This window comes from Phacochoerus africanus, chromosome 1 (genome assembly GCF_016906955.1).
Source record: "Phacochoerus africanus isolate WHEZ1 chromosome 1, ROS_Pafr_v1, whole genome shotgun sequence".
NCBI lineage: Eukaryota > Metazoa > Chordata > Mammalia > Artiodactyla > Suidae > Phacochoerus > Phacochoerus africanus.
Window position 1 is genome coordinate 238871463 of NC_062544.1, and position 22763 is coordinate 238894225.

Consider the following 22763-nt stretch of genomic DNA (forward strand, 5'->3'; position numbering starts at 1 on the left):
ATGATAATGAAAATAACTCTTTCATTGTCCTTATCTCATGATTTTAACTTCTATGCAAGTGTCAAGTTGGCTTCAAATGATTTATTTTTCTCCTTATTATGAATAGTAACTTCCTATTAATTTTATCTAGTTGGGTGCTAGATATGTTTTCTATTCCCAAAATGTTCTTGGATTTTATTCTGAGGTACAATTAAATAACTTGAAACCACTTGGTCTTTTTGAGACTGGCTTTTAAGCTTATTAGGTGGGATCAGAACTGTGTTTGATGAGGGCTCATCATTCCCCACTATGAGGCAAATCTTCCAATGCCCTATAAATTATGCAGTTTAAACCACACTCAGGGACACCAATTACTTTTGGATATTAGCATACACTAAACCTATTTAGACAAAAAAAAAAATCAACAATAACACCCATATCATGTATCCCAAAGATAGGATTCTGGATTTTCACAAATTCAAGCTATCCATATCACTGCTTTGACCCATCTGCTTATAATATTAGATCAAATGTCCTCAAATAGATCATTTTCCTTGTGAGTTCACCTCCACCTTTTTTTACAAGCTCATAAAATGCTCAATGTCCTCTCTCTTAGGTCCTCATGTGCGGTATATCCAAAAGCCTGAAAATAGGCCCTGCTCCATCACTGACTCTGTCAAACGGTTCCCCAAAGAGGAGGCTACAGAGGGGAATGCCACCAGCCCACCTCAGAACCCACCTACCAACCTCACAGTGGTCACTGTGGAAGGGTGTCCCTCATTTGTCATCTTGGACTGGGATAAGCCGCTAAATGACACTGTAACTGGTAAGATCCTGGCATGAGGACAGTCACTATGGTGGGAGGTGCCAATAAGACAATGTATTGGGAATGTGGTACCTAGAGTCTAACTGTGATCTGTGAGGCATAGCTCAGGAATAGCAAGTCCCAGCAGAGTTCATGTCTCTGTGGCATATGATTGTCAAAAGTGTCACAAGTTGGGAAATGATCATCTTTGTCCAGGTTATGGTGTCCCTGTTAATTTAGCAGATCTCTTTAAGGTATATATCTTCCTTTTCCTCTCAGAACTCTTTCTGCTTGTTTGTTTGTTTGTTTTATCACTTAGAATTTTAACCTTGTACTTCAAAATTGCTTTTTAGATTTCTTTGCACATGGACTTTTTTTAAACTGAAATATAGTTGGTTTACAGTGTGTGTTAGTTTCAGGTGTAGAGCAAAATGATTCTGTTCTAATACAAACGTGTGTATGTATACACTCATGCGTTCTGAAAGAATTTTTCGAAAGAATTTTTCAGATTCTTTTCCCTTATAGCTTATTAGAAGATATTGACTACAGTTTCCTGTGCTGTACAGTAGAACTCTTTTTTTCACAATATGAAGTTATATCTAGTCTTTTCATTACCAGAAAATTATGGATAACATATGAGAAGTTGCCACTGCTGATAATGTTTAAACCTGCTTTCCTTTCAACATCCCAGTTTCTAGATTGACCTTGAAATTTTCAAGCAAGTTAAAAGTTATTTAAATCATTTTAGAAGAAAAAATTGTTTTAGATTCTAATCCTGGTCAATTTTTTGCTCATCTCAGGAAATTTTGATTTTGCTATCACTCACCAAATTTGTCTAACAATGACAGGGAAAAATAAGGAACTCTGAGTTATTCTTTGAATTTGTTATATGCGCATTTAATTCTCCATAATGAGCAGGACAGTCAAACTAGAAGGAGAGGGTAGGTGGGAAGACTAACAACCCAAATCAGCTAGAGGATGTAGCACATCCAGTGGGTTGATGAGGTTCCTGATGCTTGTGTGTACCCCTGTCTTGTGCCTGGGGTAAGCACAGGGAATAGAGGCACCCACTGAGGAGGAGTAGAGAGAGGTACACAGGCCAAGTGGGGAGATGCAGGATCTGCCAAAAAATTTTCTATGAATAAAGGAGAAAACAGCAGCTATTTCTCCTCAGACAAAACCATTTGGTCTAGGCCACTTCCCAGTGTAAGCAATTTATCTTTTCTTTGCTGGCTTTTTAAAAAGAGTAGCCATATTTTATGAATTTCCTTTCTCATGGAAACTTGCCTTTGTTTTGAGAAAGAACCAACCACTGCCCATTGTTCCTGGGGATTTGACTAGTCTTGTTTCTTTACTTGGAATTGTGCCAGTAGGTGGTATCATCCCACCATCTAAAAATCAGTCTCTAAGTATTGTTTATCTATAAGTATTAAAAAGTCTAAAACTCTCAATCCATATACAATACTAATAAGGAGTTCCTAAGATAGTCTGAGGCTTAGTTCTCTCAAAACCAAATGATCTATAGAGGAGTAAATCCCAGCAGGGTTCATGTCCCTGTGGTACATGATTGTCAAAAGTGTCACAAGCTGGGAAAAGATTGTCTTGTCTTGCCTTAAATTTCACTTGCCTTAAAGATATAGGACATCAAGTTGAAATTGGTTAATCTAATATATCTAATAATATAACACATATTCATCTAGGTATGTCAATAATATATGATTTAACTTCTTAAAGCAGAAAGATTTTCTGTATTTTCCTTTTTTTAAAATTATAACTTTTTTAAAATTAAATGTGTATATAAACCTGCAATCTAAAAGAATCATAAATAGGATATACTTTGTCTAACCAATTACTTTTGTAACATTATTATGAGATCTTTCACTAGATACTGGACTCCTAATAACAATTTTCAAGGATAAGAATCACATCTATAGCTATAATTTTTTTTTTTTTTTGTCTTTTCTAAGGCCGCACCCGTGGCATATAAAGGTTCCCAGGCTAGGGGTCTAATCATAACTATAGCTGCCAGCTACACCACAGCCACAGCAATGCAGGATCCAAGCCAAGTCTGAGACCTACACCACAGCTCAGGGCAATGCTGGATCTTTAACCCACTAAGCAAGGCCAGGGATTGAACCCACAACCTCATGATTCCTAGTCGGATTCGTTAACCACTGAGCCATGACGGGAACTCCTATAATATTTTCTAAATAGAAATAAATCCATATTTAACCATTACTCACCTAGTCTATGTTTAAATGTTGGACACATGCCCTAATGATCTATTTTTTCTATTTTTGTTTATTTTTAGTGTTCCATTAAATATCACTTGATTTCAAGTGTAATCTTTTATAAACCAGCTTGGAAAATAGATTAATTCTTATATCACTGGAAATGGTTTTGCAAGAAAAAATTTATAAAAATAACAAAAAGAGAGTGAAATATAGTCCTTGTTACCCAGATTAACTTCTGTTAGTAGTCTTTCCTTTAATTGACAGGCATGTATTCACCTCTAGTGAATACATTCAAATTCAGATGTCCCTTCTACACTAAAGTAGAAATAAGTGCACCATAGAAACAAGTCATAGCCTGGGGCCTTGGACAACTTAAAGTAAGTTAGTTATGAGGTGTTACCTTGTGACATTGTCAAGAGAAAGCTGACATAGATTTAAATCTCAGATCAGCTGTGTTCTTGATACTCAGTTTGTGTCTATAATTAGCTTCTTTGAACTTTAGCAGCTTTTTATTTATAATAATAATTCCCATTGTTATCAATTTATTGCAAGTATAAAACTTAACAGAGAATTTGCGCAGCAAGAATTAGAAGCTGTTAAAGTTGGTCAATAGTAGCAAAAGTAGGACTGCTAAAGTAGTTATCACCAGTACTATTTTTGATGCTGGAAAAGATGGTACCGGAATCTGGATTCTTGTTCATGGTGGTCAAAGAATGAACTCCACACACACACAGGCAGCAAGCAAGCAAAGTTTTTGTTAAAGGAAAGCAGATAGCTCCCAGGGTTACTGGGAGGGGGGAGAAGAGCCCCCCTTTCTCTATTGTCCTATAGGGGTTTTTATTCCTTAAAGATGGGGGGGGTACCAATGTGGGGTCCAGAGAGATGTGATCTTCTCCCATTGGCCTTATTCGGTTACCTATATCAGTCCTTGTCCAGTAGGGTCCTAGGGGTGGAAATGTCCTATAGGTCTCATAGTTTCTTTGACATTTTCCTCCCATAAAGTGAGTCACAGGGGATTAGGGATTAAATGTCCATCTGGGAGTAGGTGCACTCCCTATAGTAAACAAGGCCTGTGGGAATGTTACTCCCTGGAGTCCTTAAGCCACAAATGTTAATCAATGGCCATATCAAATAATGCATCAAAGCCCATGCTCCTACACTGACTCCCTGAGTTAATATTCTGCCTCATTTTCATGCCCTATTCACCAACTGCCATGTTCTCAATCTTTGTAATAAGTAATTATCTCCTAAGTAAATTACCTCATAATAGAACAATAAAACCTTCTGCAGGAGAAAAAAAAGAGACCAATTATTCAGTGTTAGTTTTTTATAGATTTTCTTATATCTTTACTATTAACGAAATTATTTTAAAATCAGAAAAATAAACACATACTTTTTTGTTGGTGGTATATGTTTATAATATTGGTGGATTTATGAAAATAATTATCAGTTTTATTTCCACTATCTACCTCCTACCTTTGGTCTCATTTTATTTTAAAGCATGAAAAACAAATAACAAGAATTCTGAAATTCTAAGTATCTTTTTAATTATGAAGGTAATTTCTCCATTTTGAAAACTCCAATCTTTCAGGACAAAATAATATTAATTAACATTTAAAACTCAAATCAAAAGAAAATTGAGATGTGCAAATAAGTATTTCAAGTGCTAAAAGACCAGGGTGATATTAAAAACACTGCATGGTTGGTAAGGAATGACCCAAACCAAAGATGTTTTTTGAACATGGTTGCTTTCATGGATAACCAACTGGAGTCTCATATAAATTGCTTTTGTGGTGACTCAGCAGCACTTGAATCTTTCCAGTTGGAATCTTTCAAATTTTTGTGATCCTATTTTTAAAACAAAACTCACGGATAATAATAATAAAAGCAATAATAAGTACCACCTGTTGTACAAAATATATGCAAAACACTATTGAGCACTTTCCATGTATTCCTACTTTAATCCCAATAAGCCTCACTATGAAGAGATATTATGGACATTTCACAGATGGGAAAATTGAGGCTGAGATGGAGGCAAGTGGCTTGGTCTCGATCCATTAAATCATGCAGTTTCCATTTTTAAAAAAATCAGTAGTACTTTCCTTGTAAGTACTCCCATCTTTTTTTAGCTAATGTCCCTTTGCAGCTGAGGAAAGGATATAAAATGAATACATTGAATTCAGGATCCTCTCTCTCCCTCTCTTTCTACCTTCTGTGAGAACGGAAAACAATTGAGACCTAAGTTGGGAGCAAAGAGTCTGAAGAAGGAATCCTAAATCACCCATTAGCCTTTAATAGCTGAACTAATGTGTCCAGATACAATGGCCATTGCCTTCCAGTTTAATTTCAGAAACTCAAAAGGAGGGTTATAGGAAATTATTCAGAAAAAGTGATCCTCCTTTTTGCATTTTTAAAAATTAACCATTAAAGATCCTTCCCAAATTAAAACTGGTGTGTAAGTCTCCATAAACAATTCTATAATTTCAGTTTTATTTCCATCTATCTCCTACCTTTGGTCTGAGCAATAACAGCAGAAACTGCCAGCTCCTTTGCAACCTTCCTGTGTTCCCTGATGCCCACCACCATGTATTTCTTCATATTTATGGAGTTGTTTTTGACTGGGGTTTTGTGGTTTGTTGGTTTTTGTTTGATATTTTTCAATCTTCTTTGTGATCTTATCACATGCATTAAACTAAATCCCAACTGTGAGCAAGAAGAAACAATTAACAAATTTTTAAATTATATTCTCTTACTCTAAAAGTCTTTCTCTTTTGATTAGCCCTGCAATTTCATAAATACTTGCCCTTAAATTAAATTTATGCAGATCTCTATGCAGATTTTAAGGGCATAATTATCAAGGGGACATATGTAAGCAGTACATACAAAACTTATGTAACTTTCATAAGAAGTAGGTACCAAGATCCCATCATTTAAAATAACAAACTAGGAGTTCCCACTGTGGCAGTGGGATTGGCCAGGTCTTGAGAGCGATGGGACACAGGTTCAATTCCCAGCCTGGCACAATGGGTTAAGGATCCAGCATTGCTGCAGCTGCAGCTTAGGTTTCAATTGTGGCTGGGATCTGATCCCTGGCCCAGGAACCCCATATGCAGTGGGGTGGCCAAAAAAGAAAAAAAAGTAAGTAAATAATGAACTGTAAGAAAGTAGAGTTCATTATTTGGTTAGCCATTATTTGCTGCTATGGTTTTCAACTCACAGTCTTTTGCAGCAGTGCCATGTATTGAGTGACAGTTTTCCTATCTATATTTTAAAGCCCCGTGAGCAGGAAAGGTGCTTCCAGTGAAGCACCGCTCCTTGTACAACACTGGGTTTTCCAACCATGGCCGACAATCTGACTTACCTAACAAAATCATAGGTTACCAATACCCAGTGCTACTACAGAAGCATCATCAGTCTTCGTGGTTAGCAGGCCTTTCTTGCTCTAATAAAGAGAAAACAGATGTGGTCAATGAGTAACTCCCCACATCCTTCTCGACCTTCATCATCTGCTGACAGACCCCATCTGGAAGTTCTAATGTGTATGATCAATCAGCAATCTCAGTGGCTCACTTTTGTTATGCTGTTGGCTTCAAGAACATTGAATTTGCCCAAACATAGACAAGTGTCTGTTGCCTATTTGCCTTTCAGAATATGAAGTTATATCGAGAGAAAATGGGTCCTTCAGTGGTAAGAACAAGTCCATTCAAACTACAAATCAAACCTTCTCCACAGTAGAAAATCTAAAACCAGACACAAGGTAAGCCACCAGTACCATTAAAGGTGAATTCAAAGCACAAAAATCGTAACAAAGGAATGAAATGACATCATCCTTCTCTATCTTAAGGGAAGGTCTACTTTGTATTTCCTTCCTTGGCTCTCTAGATAACAGCACTAGATAGCCCTAGAGTCAAGGTTTACAAGTATGCATGTTATTGGTGGGGATACAACAGCTGACAAGACAGTCTTGTAAGTTAACAGTATAGCTGGGAACACTGAAAAATAGAAGGCTGTTTATATCAAACATTGATAGTAAATCCAAATGTTGAAAAGGAAATTTCTATAGACCAGAGACAACTGGAGCATGCATGGTGTAAACTAGATTTGAAGCACAGAAGAATTTGGCTGGCATGCTGGAAGGGGAGGGCACAGAAACAAAAGCCATGTGACAAATATAGGTGAAAGTTTGTAATTGTTGATGCTTAAAATAGCTGCAAACTAGTCCCAGACACAGTAATCCTTTGCTTTGGGTTTTTTTTTATCATAGACAAATGAGAAAAGATTTTTGAAATGGATATATATAATATTAACATTTTTCAGTAACTTTTCATGGCATCCCTTATTACACATTGATACCAGGTTGTTTATATTGTGAGTCCTTTTTAAAATACCTAAATCTAAAATACCTAATATTTTATCAGTTTATTTTATCATTACAAAAAGAAGAATGGCCTTAAACATTTCTAGAAATGTAGTAGAGAAGGGGTTTTTGGTTTTCGTTTTGCTTTACGTGGCTAAATCATCAAACGTATTGCTCAAGGAGAATCTCAAACGGATCTAGCCAAGTATTTCCTTAAAAAAAGACAATGTGCTGAATTCACTTCTGGACTCACTTTCACTCTCTGTGGGAAATCAATTTCTTTCCTCAAACTCCCAAATACTGTTTGATATTCAGATGCTTTCTGTGTAAAATAACAACAACAACAACAACAACAAAAACCTGACATCTTAAGTTACAGTACACCAAGCAGCACAGATCAATTTTCAGAGAGTCACAATCAGGAGATTTTCCAGATGGATTATTTCATAACTTGATAAAGTTCCTGTGTTGAAAAGGATCAGCAGAGGTAAAGACGGGAACTTCAGCATCAGAGATTATTTTTCATGTTTTATTTCTTAGATCTTTCACTGTCATCAGGTGACTGAATTGAATTGAATATTGTGACCCCAGAAGAGCCTATTTTGGCTCTGACAGCAGGGAGACTTTTAATCTTTTCAGGGGAAAAGGAAGCATCGTAAGTCATTATAGATGGTTTGCTGTATATAAACTGTAGTCCTATACTGCAAAAATAACACGTTTCGGCAAGTGTGGATTTTTTTTTTAAGTTCTCTGTTTTAAGTTGTAATGTGGAAAATTTTGCAACTGCTAATTTTCTTAAAGATATTAAGTTTTCCAAAATAAGTATATATTGCAGTAAAATCCTATTTGGTGATCTTGGTTCTGTTTCCTTAGCAAGATTATCAGGGAGAGAGAGCCTGTTTTTACCATGATCAATTTTAAGGAGAGTAAAAGAGAAAAGATCACTTAATTTGGCCTTTTTAATAGGCGGATCTGGATTTACAGAACCTGGTTTTTCTCTTCAGTTTTTTATTCTACTCGAGAAAAAGTGAGCTGTGTAGTACACAGAAAGTACATTGCAGGACATCCAATTTCTAAATGTTCATTGTGTTCCTTTTCTGAATCAGGCTGTTCTCAGATTTTCACAGTGCACCTATTAGCTCATGATCAGAAGTAGAACACAGTAATGCCAGTGACATTTTAAACCTGATTTGTTTGTAAAAAGGTTTGTGTTTGTATTCAAGTAACATTTACTAAATGCCAGTGATGTGCTCAGCCATGTGCCTGGTATTGTGCCTACAAACAGAAGTAAATACAGGGCCACCCTTGAGAGCTTAAGGCTAGTAGGGTAGGTTGCTGAGTTGCTAATGACTGCTTATTTTACACAAGGTGGTAAGAGCTCTGGTAGAAGCCTGCACCAGCAGGTGATGGGAACCCAGAGTGGGCGGCATGTTGCCAAGTCTGGGGAAATGAGGAAAAACTTCCTGGAGAAGGTAAGACTTGAAGGATGAGGAAGAAGGTAGCAGCCAGGTGACTGTGGTAGGGGAAAGGAATGTCAGGGAGATAGCATGTGTCAGTGCAGTGCCCCTGCATGGCATGACTGTGTGTGGTGAATAACAGGCTATTTTTACCATGTGAGGGGTGAAAAGTGGACAGAAGCAGTGGAAGCAAAGAGAGGTGGGATCCAAGTTACAGAGAGCCTTCTGGACCAGATCAGGAGTCTAGGAGAGATGGGAAGACCCTGAAAGTAACTAGGCAGTGACTTGCATTTTAGTTTTCATTCTGACTTTTGCTTAGTTGGAATAATCACTTTTTTTCTTTTTTTTTTCTTTTCTTTTTTCTTTTTCTTTTTCTTTTTTCTTTTTTTTTTTTTTTCCTTTGGTCTTTTGAGGGCCGCACCTGCAGCATATAGAAGTTCCTAGACTAGGGGTCGAATCAGAGCTGTAGCCGCAGGCCTACACCACAGCCACGGCAACATGGGATCCGAGCAAGCCTTCAATCTACACCACAGCTCACAGCAACGCCAGATTCTTAACCCACTGAGTGAGGCCAGGGATCGAACCTGTGTCCTCATGCATACTAGTCAGATTTGTTTCTGCTGAGCCATGACAGGAACTCCAGAATAATCACTTTTGATGCTAGAGCTACTTATAATGAGTAGCAGTTGGTAGAATACCACTTTGGCATCAGACCTTTGGTCCAATAGGTGTGTAAGAGAAAAGTTCCTTTGGGCTGAGCTGGGTTTCATTCTGGAATCATAGGACCAATCCGGTCATAGGGCTCACATCTAGCATCTATTTGTCATTGCCGAAGACTCATGCTGATCCTTTCTGGAGTTTGCCTCAGACTCAGATACAACCATGTCCCCTTTATCCCAGCCTCATAGCATGTCTTGCTTTTCTCTCCCATCTTTTATCAGTGTCCCTTCTAAGGAGGACTCCGGCAACCTACCCCAGCTCAAGGCCAGCAAAGCCCAAAGGAGCCTTTGCAAAAAGCATTATTACACTAAGTTTAGGAATCCTTGAAGTCAAAACACCATGCCAAGTTTTACCACTTGGCATAAATTTGGGGCCATAAGTATGTCTGCATTTGGTATATTTAATGTTATTTTCAGTTTGGTGTGAATGAATGAAATCTATTCAGATAGAAAGACTGCTAATGTTCATCAGTATGATTTGACCAGGATTAAATTGATCATTAGGGTTTAAAAGTTGCATATCAGTAAGTTTGAAGTAAAGAATATTTTCACATTGGGGACAAATATAACACACATGGGTGTAAATTTTCTAATGAAAACTACTTAGTCTAAACTATGGGAAACTTGGTGGTGGTCAAGCAGTTCAGTAGATCCCAGTCCCCACTGAGCTGGTAAATATATTTTGTGCTCTCAGAGGTATGCTTAGAGATTATCTATTTAATGGGCAAAAATGTTTTCAGCTGAAATATTAAAATTATGCATTGAAACCCTTATTAGTCAACTAGTCAAATAAGAATAAAGTGAAATAAGTAAAATAAAGTGAAGTAAACAAATCTCATTCAATTTGAGATTTCTGAGCCTAAAGCTACATGAGGAAACAAAACTAACATCCATGAAATATCATAACACAGAATAAAAGAATGCCAATGCAGAATTTCACCAAGTTCTGCAATTTAGAAGAGAGAAAGCCTCATGGAACCCTTGAGACTAGAACGTGATGGTAAAGGATAGATGGAATGGGGCAGGATGGCAAGAAAACGAAGAGCAACAACAGTATTGTTTTTTCAAATGAAATCTATGCACACAATTTAGGTGAAATACCAGTAGTCCTCAAAGTTACTAATGATGGCAAGGCTACAGCAAGAATAATAAAATTATGGGTTCCCTAATTTAGATTTGTTGGTTTTTTCGATGCAAGCTTTTTTTTTTTTATACTGTCTTAAATGGTTAAGGCAAGATTTTTTTCCATTGTATGTTCTCTGCCCCAACCAAGATTAATGCTAAGAAAGGGCAACCTGTAAACTAAACAGGAAGGGAGTACTGAATGCAATTAACAAGTGGTTTTTATTAGCCATAAAGAATGACTTTAGTCATATTTCATTGCTTAAGGACAATTTTAAGTCAAAATGTCAAAATGTATAGTAAACATTCCCGAATAGGCAAATTTCACCATGAGGTTCTGAAATTCCCTATGTGAAAAGCTGGAAGATAATAATTTCTGAAGGAGTAGAGTTCCTGTCATGGCTCAGTGGTTAGCGAATCTGACTAGGAACCATGAGGTTGCAGGTTCGATCCCTGGCCTTGCTCAGTGGGTTAAGGATCTGGCATTGCCATGTAGGTCGCAGACGCGGCTCGGATCCCGCGTTGCTGTGGCTGTGGTGTAGGCTGGTGGCTACATCTCCAATTAGACCCCTAGCCTGGGAACCTCCATATGCCGCAGGAGCGGCCCTAGAAAAGGCAAAAAGACAAAAAAAAAAAAATTCTGAAGGAGTATCTATAGCTTTGTTTCAATTCTGAGACCCATATAAATAATTTATTTTTGTTGCACTTTTCACCATTTTTCCTGACTTAAAAAAAGAGAGCATGGACTCTAAAACAGGTGATTGTCACTGGTTAAGCATTAAACACTGACATAAGCGGGGTAGAGCTTGCTGTTAGAACATTCAGCTCAGGAGGATTAAGACAGAGAAAATGACCCACAAAACTTTGGGGGTTAAAAGTTCTAAACCTTCACACACTATACTAGAACCAAAAAGATGGTCGATGATGTTACCTTTTCTCTTCATAGTGTATGTCAACCTTCTCTCTGCCTGTTTCTAATGACTTAGCCAGTTTTTTATTTACTCTGCTAAAAACTAACCCACAGTAAGGGACCATCCAGCAGCTGTCTTGATGCTGGGAGAATTCAGCTGCATACCTGGTGTGAGATGTGTCTGTCCCTAGAAAGCAGAGCCCCTGAGGAACCTGGGGGCAGCTCCAAAGGCGGCAGAGCAGGGATAGGCCCAGTCTTGCCGACGGCTGTTTGCAGCTGGGGTGACGTGTGTGTGCACAGGGAAGAGGGGCTGTTCGTGGGGAGCAGAACTGTCTTAGTCAAGTGAAGCAGAAAAGACCTGTTGACAGAGGCAAACAGCTGTGGCACAACTCCATCACTTTCTTTCGAGGACCCCTCTCTCACCCCGACACCTAAAATACAAAGAAGATGTAAAGATGTTAGTGTCCAGCTAAATCAGTACCCATCTAGCCCACTCTCCAATATTTATTTTCCACTTCTTTTTTTCCCCGTGAAACCTCGTTGTGTGGCTCTTGTTAAACTAAAAGAAAAATATTAAAGAGAGCCTCTCCTGTTTGGAGCCGGCTACTTTGTTTGCAAAGACCACTATGATTATGTTCGGTTCTATAAACAGAAGAACTGATAAAGTATACAGCTTAAAAAGTAAGTCTTGGGAGTTCCCGTTGTGGCTCAGTGGTTACAAACCCAACTAGGATCCACGAGGACATGGGTCCAATCCCTGGCCTCATGCAGTGGGTTAAAGATCCAGCATTGCCTTGCGCTGTGGTGTAGGTTGCAGAAGCGGCTCGGATCCTGCATTGCTGTGACTGTGGTGTAGGGCGGCAGCTACATACTGCTCCTATTCAAACCCTAGCCTGGGAACTTCCATATGCTGCGTGTGGGGCCCTAAAGAAAAAAAAAAAGTAAGTCTTGCACCACTGCTTATTAAAATAATATAATCTTACGACATCTGAAGCCAGGCACAGAAACAGTATGGGGAAACTGGAACTAAAAATAAAACCTAAGTCTGTCCTACAGCAAAGAGAATTGTCCTGATAAACCATTTCTGCTTTGAATCTATGTCTGTGGTCTGCAATTTGTTTTCAGACAAATTATTTTTAGCACATTTTGGTAAGCCATTGATGGGCCAGATTCTTCCTGATGAGCTAGTTGGGGAATATGGTTTGACACATAATCATTGTCCACTTAAAAAGCCCTTTAATCTCTCTCTCTCTCTGTTTTTGTTTTTGTTTTGTTTTGTTTCTTCATATGAGTCCATGTCTCTGCTTGCTTTTTTATTACTCAAATGAATTTATCACATCCATAGTTGTATAATGATCATAACAATCCAATTTCACAGGATTTCCATCCCTAAAAAAACAAAGAATCCACATTGTGTGCCAAATGTACATGTGGCCCAGCAATTTCCTATGGAAAATGTACTCTGTCTGGTAATTAAGATAAATCAAGTTTATTGAACCAGCTCAAGTACTTCTCCTGTCCTCTGCGGCTTGGGAGGGTTCTGGAGAACAGTTCTTTCTCGAATGCTAAAACTCACCAAAATTTCCTGTAGCTGACAGCAAAGACCGTTTGAGACTGTTGTTTACATTGTTTGACCTAATAAAATCTTGGCAGTTAAAATAAACTGGAGTAGAGGCAGCAACTTCTTATAAATTGTAAATCTGACTGAAAAAAGCAGGCATATGGAATGGCTATTGTGCCCTTGTTCCTAGTGTTTTTGTGAAATTCTGGTCTCTGCAATCTGCATTAAAACTTTTCAGTATCTCTTCTCATGGGTTTTGTAGAAGGGAATAAAATATGCTGCCAGAGCATCAGGCTTTTTGTTTAGTTTTATTGTAGCTTTGAGCAGCAGCAGAACAATTATTTCCTCATTAAGGAAGGAAGAAATAGAGTTGGTTCCTCTTGCTTGCAACTTTGTTTTTTCTTTTCTTTCTTTTCTTTCTTTCTTTCTTTTTTTTTTTTTTTTTTTTTCTTTTTAGGACCACACTCACAGCATATGGAAGTTCCCAGGCTAGGAGTCGAATCTGAGCTACATCTTGCCAGCCTACGCCCAGCCACAGCAATGCCAGATTCGAACCGCTTCTGTGACCTATACCACAGCTCATGGCAATGCTGGATCCTTAACCCACTGAGCAAGGCCAGGGATTGAACCTGCATCCTCATGAATCCCAGGGACCTCCATGGCTTGCAACTTTTCATTGGGCAAAAGAATAGCTAGGAGCACAAAATTCTACTAGTCTCTAAAGAGAACAATTCTTCACTATATTCTTTTCATTTTCGTATTCTTCGTTTCACTTTGAATTTCCTAGTAGCTGGGCAGGGGGGCAGGGGGGAGGCAAGAGAGATACTCATAGCACCAGTACAGAATTAGAGTTCAGCCCAGATCTGGGATTTGTGTGTCCCACACAGAAATGGAAGATACAAGAAATGACCCTAAGGACTGCCTGGGCAGCTAGTTAATGCTCTCTGATGCCTGCTGCTGTTCTGCTCTTCTTCCTTATGTCTGATTTAAGATTATTTTATCCTTTAAGTGTCCCTGCAGCTCTGCCATTTGCTTCTCATCTGTCTTCCCAGCCAGCACAGTGTTGTGCCAGGGATCCAGAAATGCTTTCCATCATCCTGCAGTGTTCTTGGAGAACTGATTGATTTGATTTCTGTTTCCCCTTCCACTGCCCCTACGTTTATTGTCTTATTCCATTCTTCCTCTCCTCTACCCATGGCTGAAACCCAACCTGAATGGGGCCCAAATATTTGCAAGATGACACTAGGGGTCAAATCAGGTAACCAAACACTTCAAACCCACAAAGAGCTACAGGGTGGCCTTTTTAATATAAAATCAGGTTGCTTGAGGTTTCTGAAGTTTTGTGAAGTTTATCACATAAGATAAACTATAATTCAGCTCTATGTTATGGGAAAAAATAGAGGAAAATTTTTCTAGAGAGGAACAAAGGAAGGGGAGGCAGGGAGATGACAGGGTGTCTGCCCTTAGGCTGAGATTAGTCTCAGGCTGAAGGTCTATCCTACAGGTTGGAGCTTCCCATCTCCTCCAGGTTTGCCCATGAACCACAGATGCCCTGTCTATAACCTTTACAAACACAAAAGCAAGCATGTGAACATAGAAGAGTTTTGCCTTGGGAGGTCTATGGAAGTATTTGTCAAATTCCCCAAGAATAGAAGCACCTTAAAAAAAATTCATTCTTTGACAGCTGTGGTCAAGCCTTTCCAACTCCAGAATCCATGACCTTAACCACAGCACCATGATGCCTTTTGATGGGGCAGCTGGGAAAATTGTTTTTGTTTGGATCCACACCTGCCTGGGAGAACCACGCACAGCTTCTGCCAGGGCCATTATTCATTTGGCTTATCCTCTAGGAGACCCAAAGACTTTACCATAGCTTTCACCTGGGCTGTACTCCACTTAGTTACTTTGATGAAATATGTCTTAGAAATAGCTCTCTCTCTTTATGTATGTATGTATGTATTTATGTATGTATATATGTATGTGTGTGTGTTTTTTTAATGGCTGTTCCTGTGGCATATGGAAGTTCCCAGGCCAGGGGTTGAATCGGAGCTGCAGCTGCCAGCCTATGTCACAGCCACAGCAATACAGGATCTGAGCCACATTTGCAACCTACACGACAGCTCATAGCAATGGCAGATCCTTAACCCACGGAGCAAGACCAGGGATAGAATCTGCATCCCCACAGACACAATGTTGGGTTCTTAACCCACTGAGCCATAACAGGAACTCCAGAAATAGCTTGTTAAATTTAATTTTCATTTTTATCAGAAGAACATCCATATGGTTTTAAAACTCAAAGGCTACAAAGCAATTAATTTTTAATCCTAAATTCTGCTTGCCAAAAGCAACCATTTTCAATAATTTTGTTCTTTTTTCAGCTTTATTGTAAATAAAATTGTAAGATAAAGCCTACAACGTGATGATTTGATATACATACATGTTATGAAAGGACTCCCTTTGAATTAATTAATGTATACATTACCTCATTTATTTACTACTTTTTAATTGGTGAGAACATTTAAACTATAACTTCTTGGCAAATTTAAATTAAATAATTAAATGTTAGCAACTATAGTCACCATGCTATACCTTGGATCCTCAGGTACTATTGAGTTGTATGAGTTCCTTATATATTTTGGATATTAACCACTTATCAGATATATGATTGGCAAATATTTTCTCCCATTCTATAGGTTGCCTTTTTATTTCATTGGTGGTTTTCTTTGTTGTACAGAAGATTTTCAATTTGAGGTTGTTCTACTTATTTATTTTTGCTTTGGTTACCTTTGCTTTTGGAGTCAGATCCAAAACTCATTGCCAAAACTGGTATCAAGGAGGTTTCCCCCTGTGTTTTCTTTGGAGAATTTTATGATTTCAGGTTTTGTGTTCAAGTTTTTAAACCATTTTGAGTTGATTTTTATGTACAGTATAAGGATCCAGTTTCATTTTTTTGCATGTAGCTACCCAATTTTCCCAACACCAAAAAGGAACCATCCTTTCCCCATTGTGTATCCTTGGCTTGTTTGTCATAAATTAATTGACCATATATATGTAGGTTTATGTATAGGTTTTCTACTCTGTTCCGTTGATGTATGTGTCTTTTTTATGTCCGTACCATACTGTTTTTATTATTGTAGCTTTGTAATATAGTTTGGTGTTTTTGTTTTGGTTTGGTTTTGGCTACACCCACAGCGTGTGAAAATTCTTGGGCCAGGAATCAAACCTGCACCACAGCAGCAACCCAAGCCATTGCAGTGACAAGGCCAGATCCTTAACTCACTGCACCACAAGAGAATTCCCTGTAATATAGTTTGAAATCAGGACATTTGAGGCCTCAAACTTTGGCTACTTAGGGTCTTTTGTGATTCCATATGAATTAGGATTTTTTTTTCTATTTCTGTAAAAAAAAAAACCAAACACCATTTTGATATGCGTTTTGATATGGATTGCACTGAAACTCTGGATCACTTGGGGTATATAAAAAAATTTAACAATATTAATCCTTTCAGTCCATGAATATGGACTATATTTCATTTTTGTGTCTTATTCAATTTCTTTTATTAATATCTTAAAATTTTCAATGTACATATCTTTTATCTCCTTCAATAAAATTACTCCTAAGATTTTATTGTTTTTGAGGCTATTATAAATGAGATTGTTTCCTTAATTTCTCTTTCTGATTATTTTTGGTGTATAGAAAAACAACAGATTTCTATATATCAATCTTATATCCTACAAATATATCAAATTCTTTAGTCTAGCAGCTTTTTGGTGCAGTGTTTTAGGGTTTTCTATATATAATACATCACCATCTGCAAATTGAACAATTTTACTTCTTCCTTTCCAATTTCTGTGTCTTTTATTTTTTCTCTTGACTACTTGCTCCGCCTAGGACTTCCAGTGCTATATTGAAAAGTGGTGAAAGTAGGGGTCCTTCTCTTGTTCCTGATTTTAGAGGAAAAGTTTTCAGCATTTCATCATTGAGCATGATGTTAGCTGTGGGCTTCTCATATAAGCCTTTATTATGTTGAGGTATGTTCCCTCTGTACCCAGTTTGTTGAGCTTTTATCATGAAAGAATGTTGAATTTTGTCAAATGCTTTTTCTACATATATTGAAATCATATAGATCATATAGATTTTTATCCCTCATTTTGTTAATGTGGTATATCACATTGATTGATTTGTGGTTCTTGAACCGTCTTCACATCCTCAGAATGAATCCTACTTGATCATGGCTTATGATCTTTTACTGTAATATTTAACTCGGTGTGTCAATGTTTTGTTGAGGATTTTTGCATCTATGTTTCATCAGGAATATTGGACTATGATTTTCTTTTCTTGCAGTGTCCTTGTCTGGCTTTGGTATCTTGGTAATGCTGGTCCATAATATAAATATAATATAAAATAATATAAAAATAATATAAACTCAATATAATGAGTTTGGAAGTGCCCTCCCTTCTATTTATTGAAAGAGTTTGAGAAGGATGGGTGTTAATTCTTCTTTAAATGTTTGCTGGAATTCACTAGTAAAACCATCTGGTCCTGAGCTTTTTTGTTTGTTTGTTGGGAAGTTTTTGATTACTGACTCAATCTCCTTCCTAGTAATTGATCTATTCAAATTGTATATTTCTTCATGATTTAATCTTGGTAGGTTATATGTTTCTAAGAATTTTATGCATTTCTTCTAGGCTATCCAATTTTGCAGGTACAATTATTCATACTAATCTCTTATGATCCTTTGTATTTCTGCAGTATCAGTATTTATTCTTTTGTTTTTTATTTTATTTTATTTCTCCCACTTTTCTTAGTAACTCTAGCTATTTGTCAGCTTTGTTTATCTTCATGAAAAAAATAGCTCTTCACTTTGTTGATCTTTTATATTGTTTTTCTGGTCCCTATTTATTTGACTTCCACTATAATATTTGTTCCTTCCTTCCTTAAACTAATTTTGGGTTTAGCTTATTCTTCCTTTTCTTGTTCCTTATGTAAAGTTAGGTTGTTTATTTGATATAATTCTTTTTCTAAATATAAGCATTTATTACTATTAATTTCCCTGTTAGAATTGCTTTTGAGGCATTCTATAAATTGTGTGTAGTCTTTCCATTTTCATTTGGTTTAAGAATATTCTTTTGATAATTCTTGATTTTTTTCTTTGACCCATTTGTTGTTCAGTAGCATGTTTGGTTAATCTCCACATATTTGTGACTTTTCCAATTTCTTCTTTTAATTGATTTCTATTTTCTTACCATTGTGGTTAGAAAATATATTTTATGTGATTTCAATTTTCTTAAATTTATGAAGACTTGTTTTGCAGCCCAACATACGACCTATCCTGAGGAATGTTCCATGTTCACTTGAGAAGAAAGTGTATTTTGTTGCTGTTGGATAGAATGTTCTGTATGTGTTCATTAGGTCCATCAGCTATAATATGTAGGTTAAGTACAATGTTTCCATATTAATTTTCTTTATAGATGATTTATACATTGTTGAAAGTGTGGCATTGAAGTCCCCTGCTATTATTGTAATGCTATTTCTCTAATAGATCTATTAATATTTAGGTCCTTCTATGTTGGGTACATAAATATTTATAAATGTTATTTACATTCTCTTGATTATATGACCACTTTATCATTATATAATGACGTTCTTTGTCTCTTATCACAGTCTTTGGGTTAAATAGGTATACCTGCTCTCTTTTGGTTTCCATTTGCATAGAATATCTTTTGCATCCCTTATCATTCAGTTTATGTGTGTCCTTAAAACTGAAGTCAGTATCATATAGGAAGCATTAGATGGGTCTTTTTTTTTTTTTTTAATCCATTCAGCCATTAAATGTCTTTTAACTGGAGAGTTTGGTCCGTTTACATTTAAAATAATTATTGGTAAGTATAGACTTATTATTGCTCTTTTGTTCATTATTTTTTGGTGGTTTTGTAATTCCTTTGTTCCTTTCTTCCTCTAGTACTCTCTTCCCTTTTGATTTGATGATTTTTGTAGTGTTAGGCTGTGATTCTGTTCTCTTTTTTGTGTGTTTATCTACTATTGGTTATTACTTCATGGTTCCTGTGACGTTTACTTCAAGCTTCATATAACATCAATTTAAACTGGTAACAGATTCAAACAAATACAAAACTTTACCTTTTTATATTCTTCTCTCCACGTTTTTGTCATGATTTACATTTTACACTGTATATCCATTAACAAATTATTGTAGTTGTATTGACTGTAATATTTTTGCATTTTAACTTTCATATAAGAGTTATAAGTGATTTTCCAACCACAATTTCAATATTAGAGTATTCTGAATGTAACTGTATATTTACTTTTTACCACTGAGTTTTACACTTTCATGTTTTCCTCTTCCTAATTAGTACTCTCTTGTTTCTGTTTGAAGAACTTTTTTTTCCCATTTTTTTATTACTCAAATGAATTTATCACATCTGTAGTTGTTTAATGATCATAACAATCTGATTTCACAGGATTTCCATCCCACAACCCAAGCACATCCCCCCACCCCCCAAACTGTCTCCTCCGGAGACCGTATCAATGTCTGTGAGTAAGCATCTGTTCTGCAAAGAAGTTCATTCTGTCCTTTTTTCAGATGCCACATGTCAGTGAAAGCATTTGATGTTGGTGTCTCATTGTATGGCTGACTTCACTTAGCATGATAGTTTCTAGGTTCATCCATGTTGCAAAAAATGCTGGTATTTCGTTCCTTTTGATGGCTGAGTAATATTCCATTGTGTATATGTACCACCTCTTCTGGATCCACTTCTCTGTCGATGGACACTGAGGTTGTTTCCATGTCTTGGCTATTACAAATAGTGCTGCAATGAACACTGGAGTACATGAGTCTTTGTGAGCCATGATTTTCTCTGGGTAGATGGCCAGGAGTGGGATTGCTGGATCAAATGGTAGTTCTATGTTTAGTTTACTGATGCATCTCCATACTGCTTTCCACAGTGGTTGCACCAATTTACATTCCCACCAACAGTGTACTAGGGTTCCTTTTTCTCCACACCCTCTCCAGCACTTATTGTTTGTAGACTTTTTGATGCTGGCCATTCTGGCTGGTGTAAGGTGGTGCCTCAGAGTGGTTTTGATTTGAAACACTTCTTGTAAGGCTGATGTAGCAGGATGAACTCATCAACTTTTGTCTTGGAAACTCTTATATCCTCTTCAATTCCAAAGAGAAATATTTCTGATAATTTTTTTTATTTCAGCACTTTGAATATATCATGCCTCTCCCTTCTGATCTGAAAGTTTCTGCTGAAAAATCTGTTGATGTTATTATGGGAGTTCCCCTGTACATAACAAGTTGTTTTTTTACTTGCTGCTTTTAAGATTCTCTCCTTGTTCTTAACTTTTTTAACATTTTCTTATTAAAGTAGAGTTTGATTTCCAATGTTGTGCCAACTTCTGCTATTCAGAAAGTAAGCCAGTTTTATACACACACACGCACACACATATTCCTTTTCTTATATTAGCTACCATCATGGTCCACCCTAAGAGATTGGACATAGTTTCCTCTGCTATATGTAGGAGTCTTTTTTGATAACTAAATTATCATTAATATGTGTCTCTTATAATTAAAGTGGGTCTCATGGTATAGAGCTCTTTGGATTCCACTTGGAACTTTCTGGCCTTCCTGGATCTGGATGTCTCTTTCTCAAGGTTAAGAAAATTTTCAGCCTTATTTCTTTGAATAAGCTTTCCACTCCTTTTCTTTCTCTCTAACCCTTCTGAACTCATAATGTTCTTGGTCCATTTGATGGTGCCCATTATCCCTTAAGCTATCTTTTTAGTCACTCTTCTGACTGGATTAATTTCATTACCCCATCTTCACACCCACTGACCCTTTCTTCCACTTAATCTGATCTGATATTGAACTCCTCTAATGAATTTTTCAGGTGAATTATTATATTCTTGGGCACTTTTTATTATTATTTTTTTACCCCTTTGTTGAAATTCTCACTTTGTTTATGCATTGTTCTCCTGACCTCAGTAGGTATCTTAATGGCTGTTATTTTGAACTGTCTGTTATGACCAGTTCATTAAGATACGTTTCTGGAGATTTTTCATACTCTTTTTTTTTTGGAACATATTCCTGTTTCTTAATTTCCCTCAATTCTCTGTAGTTTCTGCACATTAGATTTCTCAAAAAGCCACCTCTCCAAGTCTTAATAGAATGGTCTCAAGTGGGATATTAACCTCTTCAATCAGCCCTGCCTGCTCTACATGTTTCTCAAATCTCTAAGATTGTCCAGGCAACTTTCTTAATTCTAGTGGTGCCTAGTAGTAAGGGTGTGTCAAAACTTATCAGTTTCCCAAAGGGAAGAGTCACAATCAACAACTAGAGTGGGCTGGCCATAGGTAGCAGCTGGGAAATAATGCGGGTAAGCCCCTTCCAGGGAGACACTAGGAGATGGTTCTTTTTGCCTGCTGGGCCCATTACAAACTGCTTCTTTGTTTGTTAGTCCTCTGGAACTTGTGAACACAGGTCCCATTGGATCTCAGAGACAGGCAATATGGAACCCCTTCCCTTGGGTAGCAGCTACAAGAGCTGAGTTGTCAGCCATTCATACAATCTCCTTCCAGGGATATACTAGTGACTTGGTTTTATTGTTGAAGCACACTGGAGAGAGAGGGTAGGGAAGGTGTATGCCAAATTTCCTGTCTCTGAGGAGGGTCACAGCCTGCCCCATATATGTGCTAAAGCTAGAAGTCTCACCCTCTGGTTTGCAGATAGGGAGTACCCATTGAGGCTCAGCAGTAATGAACCTGACTGGTATCCATGAGGATGTGGATTCAATCCCTGGCCTCTCTCAGTGGGTTAAGGATCCAGCATTGCCATGAACTGTGGTGTAGGTTACAGACATGGCTCATATCTGGCATTCCTGTGGCTATAGTGTAGGCCAGCATCTGCAGCTCTGATTTAACCCCTGTCCTGGGAACTTCCATATGGTACAGGTGCAGCCCTAAAAAAAAAAAAAAAAAAAAAAAAAAGAGAAATAGAAAAAAGAAAGTATGCAGATTAAACTTTTTCAGGAAAAGATAAGGAGGATAGGCATTTTTGCCTGTGCCCTCCATTCTAAGCTGGAGGAGGAAGGCTGCTGTATATGCAGCTGTGCATTCAATCTGTCTGTGGCAGGAGGAGTACTCAGGAGCCCCCTATGTCACCATGTCAGTTGACCCACTCTCATTTTCAATTATTTTAGTTATTTCTTCTCTTAATTAAATTCGTATTTCTAAGCTTGACCGTTTCTCCAAATTGGTCAGATAATCAAGTCATCTATTTGTTACATGTATTCATTTGTTTATGGCTACCTCTCTTGGAGCCCATCACCATCATGTTTTGTCTCTCTCCTATGTTAAATCCCCCTAATTCCTACAACCTATGTCTTTCTTCTTTACTCCCTTACTTTCTGGCATTTCTTGAAAAACACATCTTTAAGAAAGGTTATGGAAGTCCTTATGTGTCTGAAAATATTGTTGTTTTACTCTGATACTGTTTACTACATATCCTAAACACAGATTCTAGGATAAAATGAACTCTTGAAAGCATTGTTCTGTTGTTTTCTAACTTCCAGAGCTGCCAAGATGTCATAGGTCATTTTG

The 22763-nt window shown here is 37.3% G+C and overlaps 1 protein-coding gene across 25 annotated transcripts in view; it reads left to right on the plus strand.

Moving 5' to 3' along the window:
* ABI3BP (ABI family member 3 binding protein) overlaps positions 1-22763 on the plus strand; it is a 276498-nt gene that overhangs the window by 239542 nt on the left and 14193 nt on the right. For all 25 annotated transcript variants that reach the window (XM_047793435.1, XM_047793465.1, XM_047793526.1 and 22 more), the window contains 2 exons: positions 596-805; positions 6667-6775. In XM_047793435.1, the coding sequence (XP_047649391.1) occupies positions 596-805; positions 6667-6775 (319 nt within the window). The remainder of the gene's footprint in view (positions 1-595; positions 806-6666; positions 6776-22763) is intronic.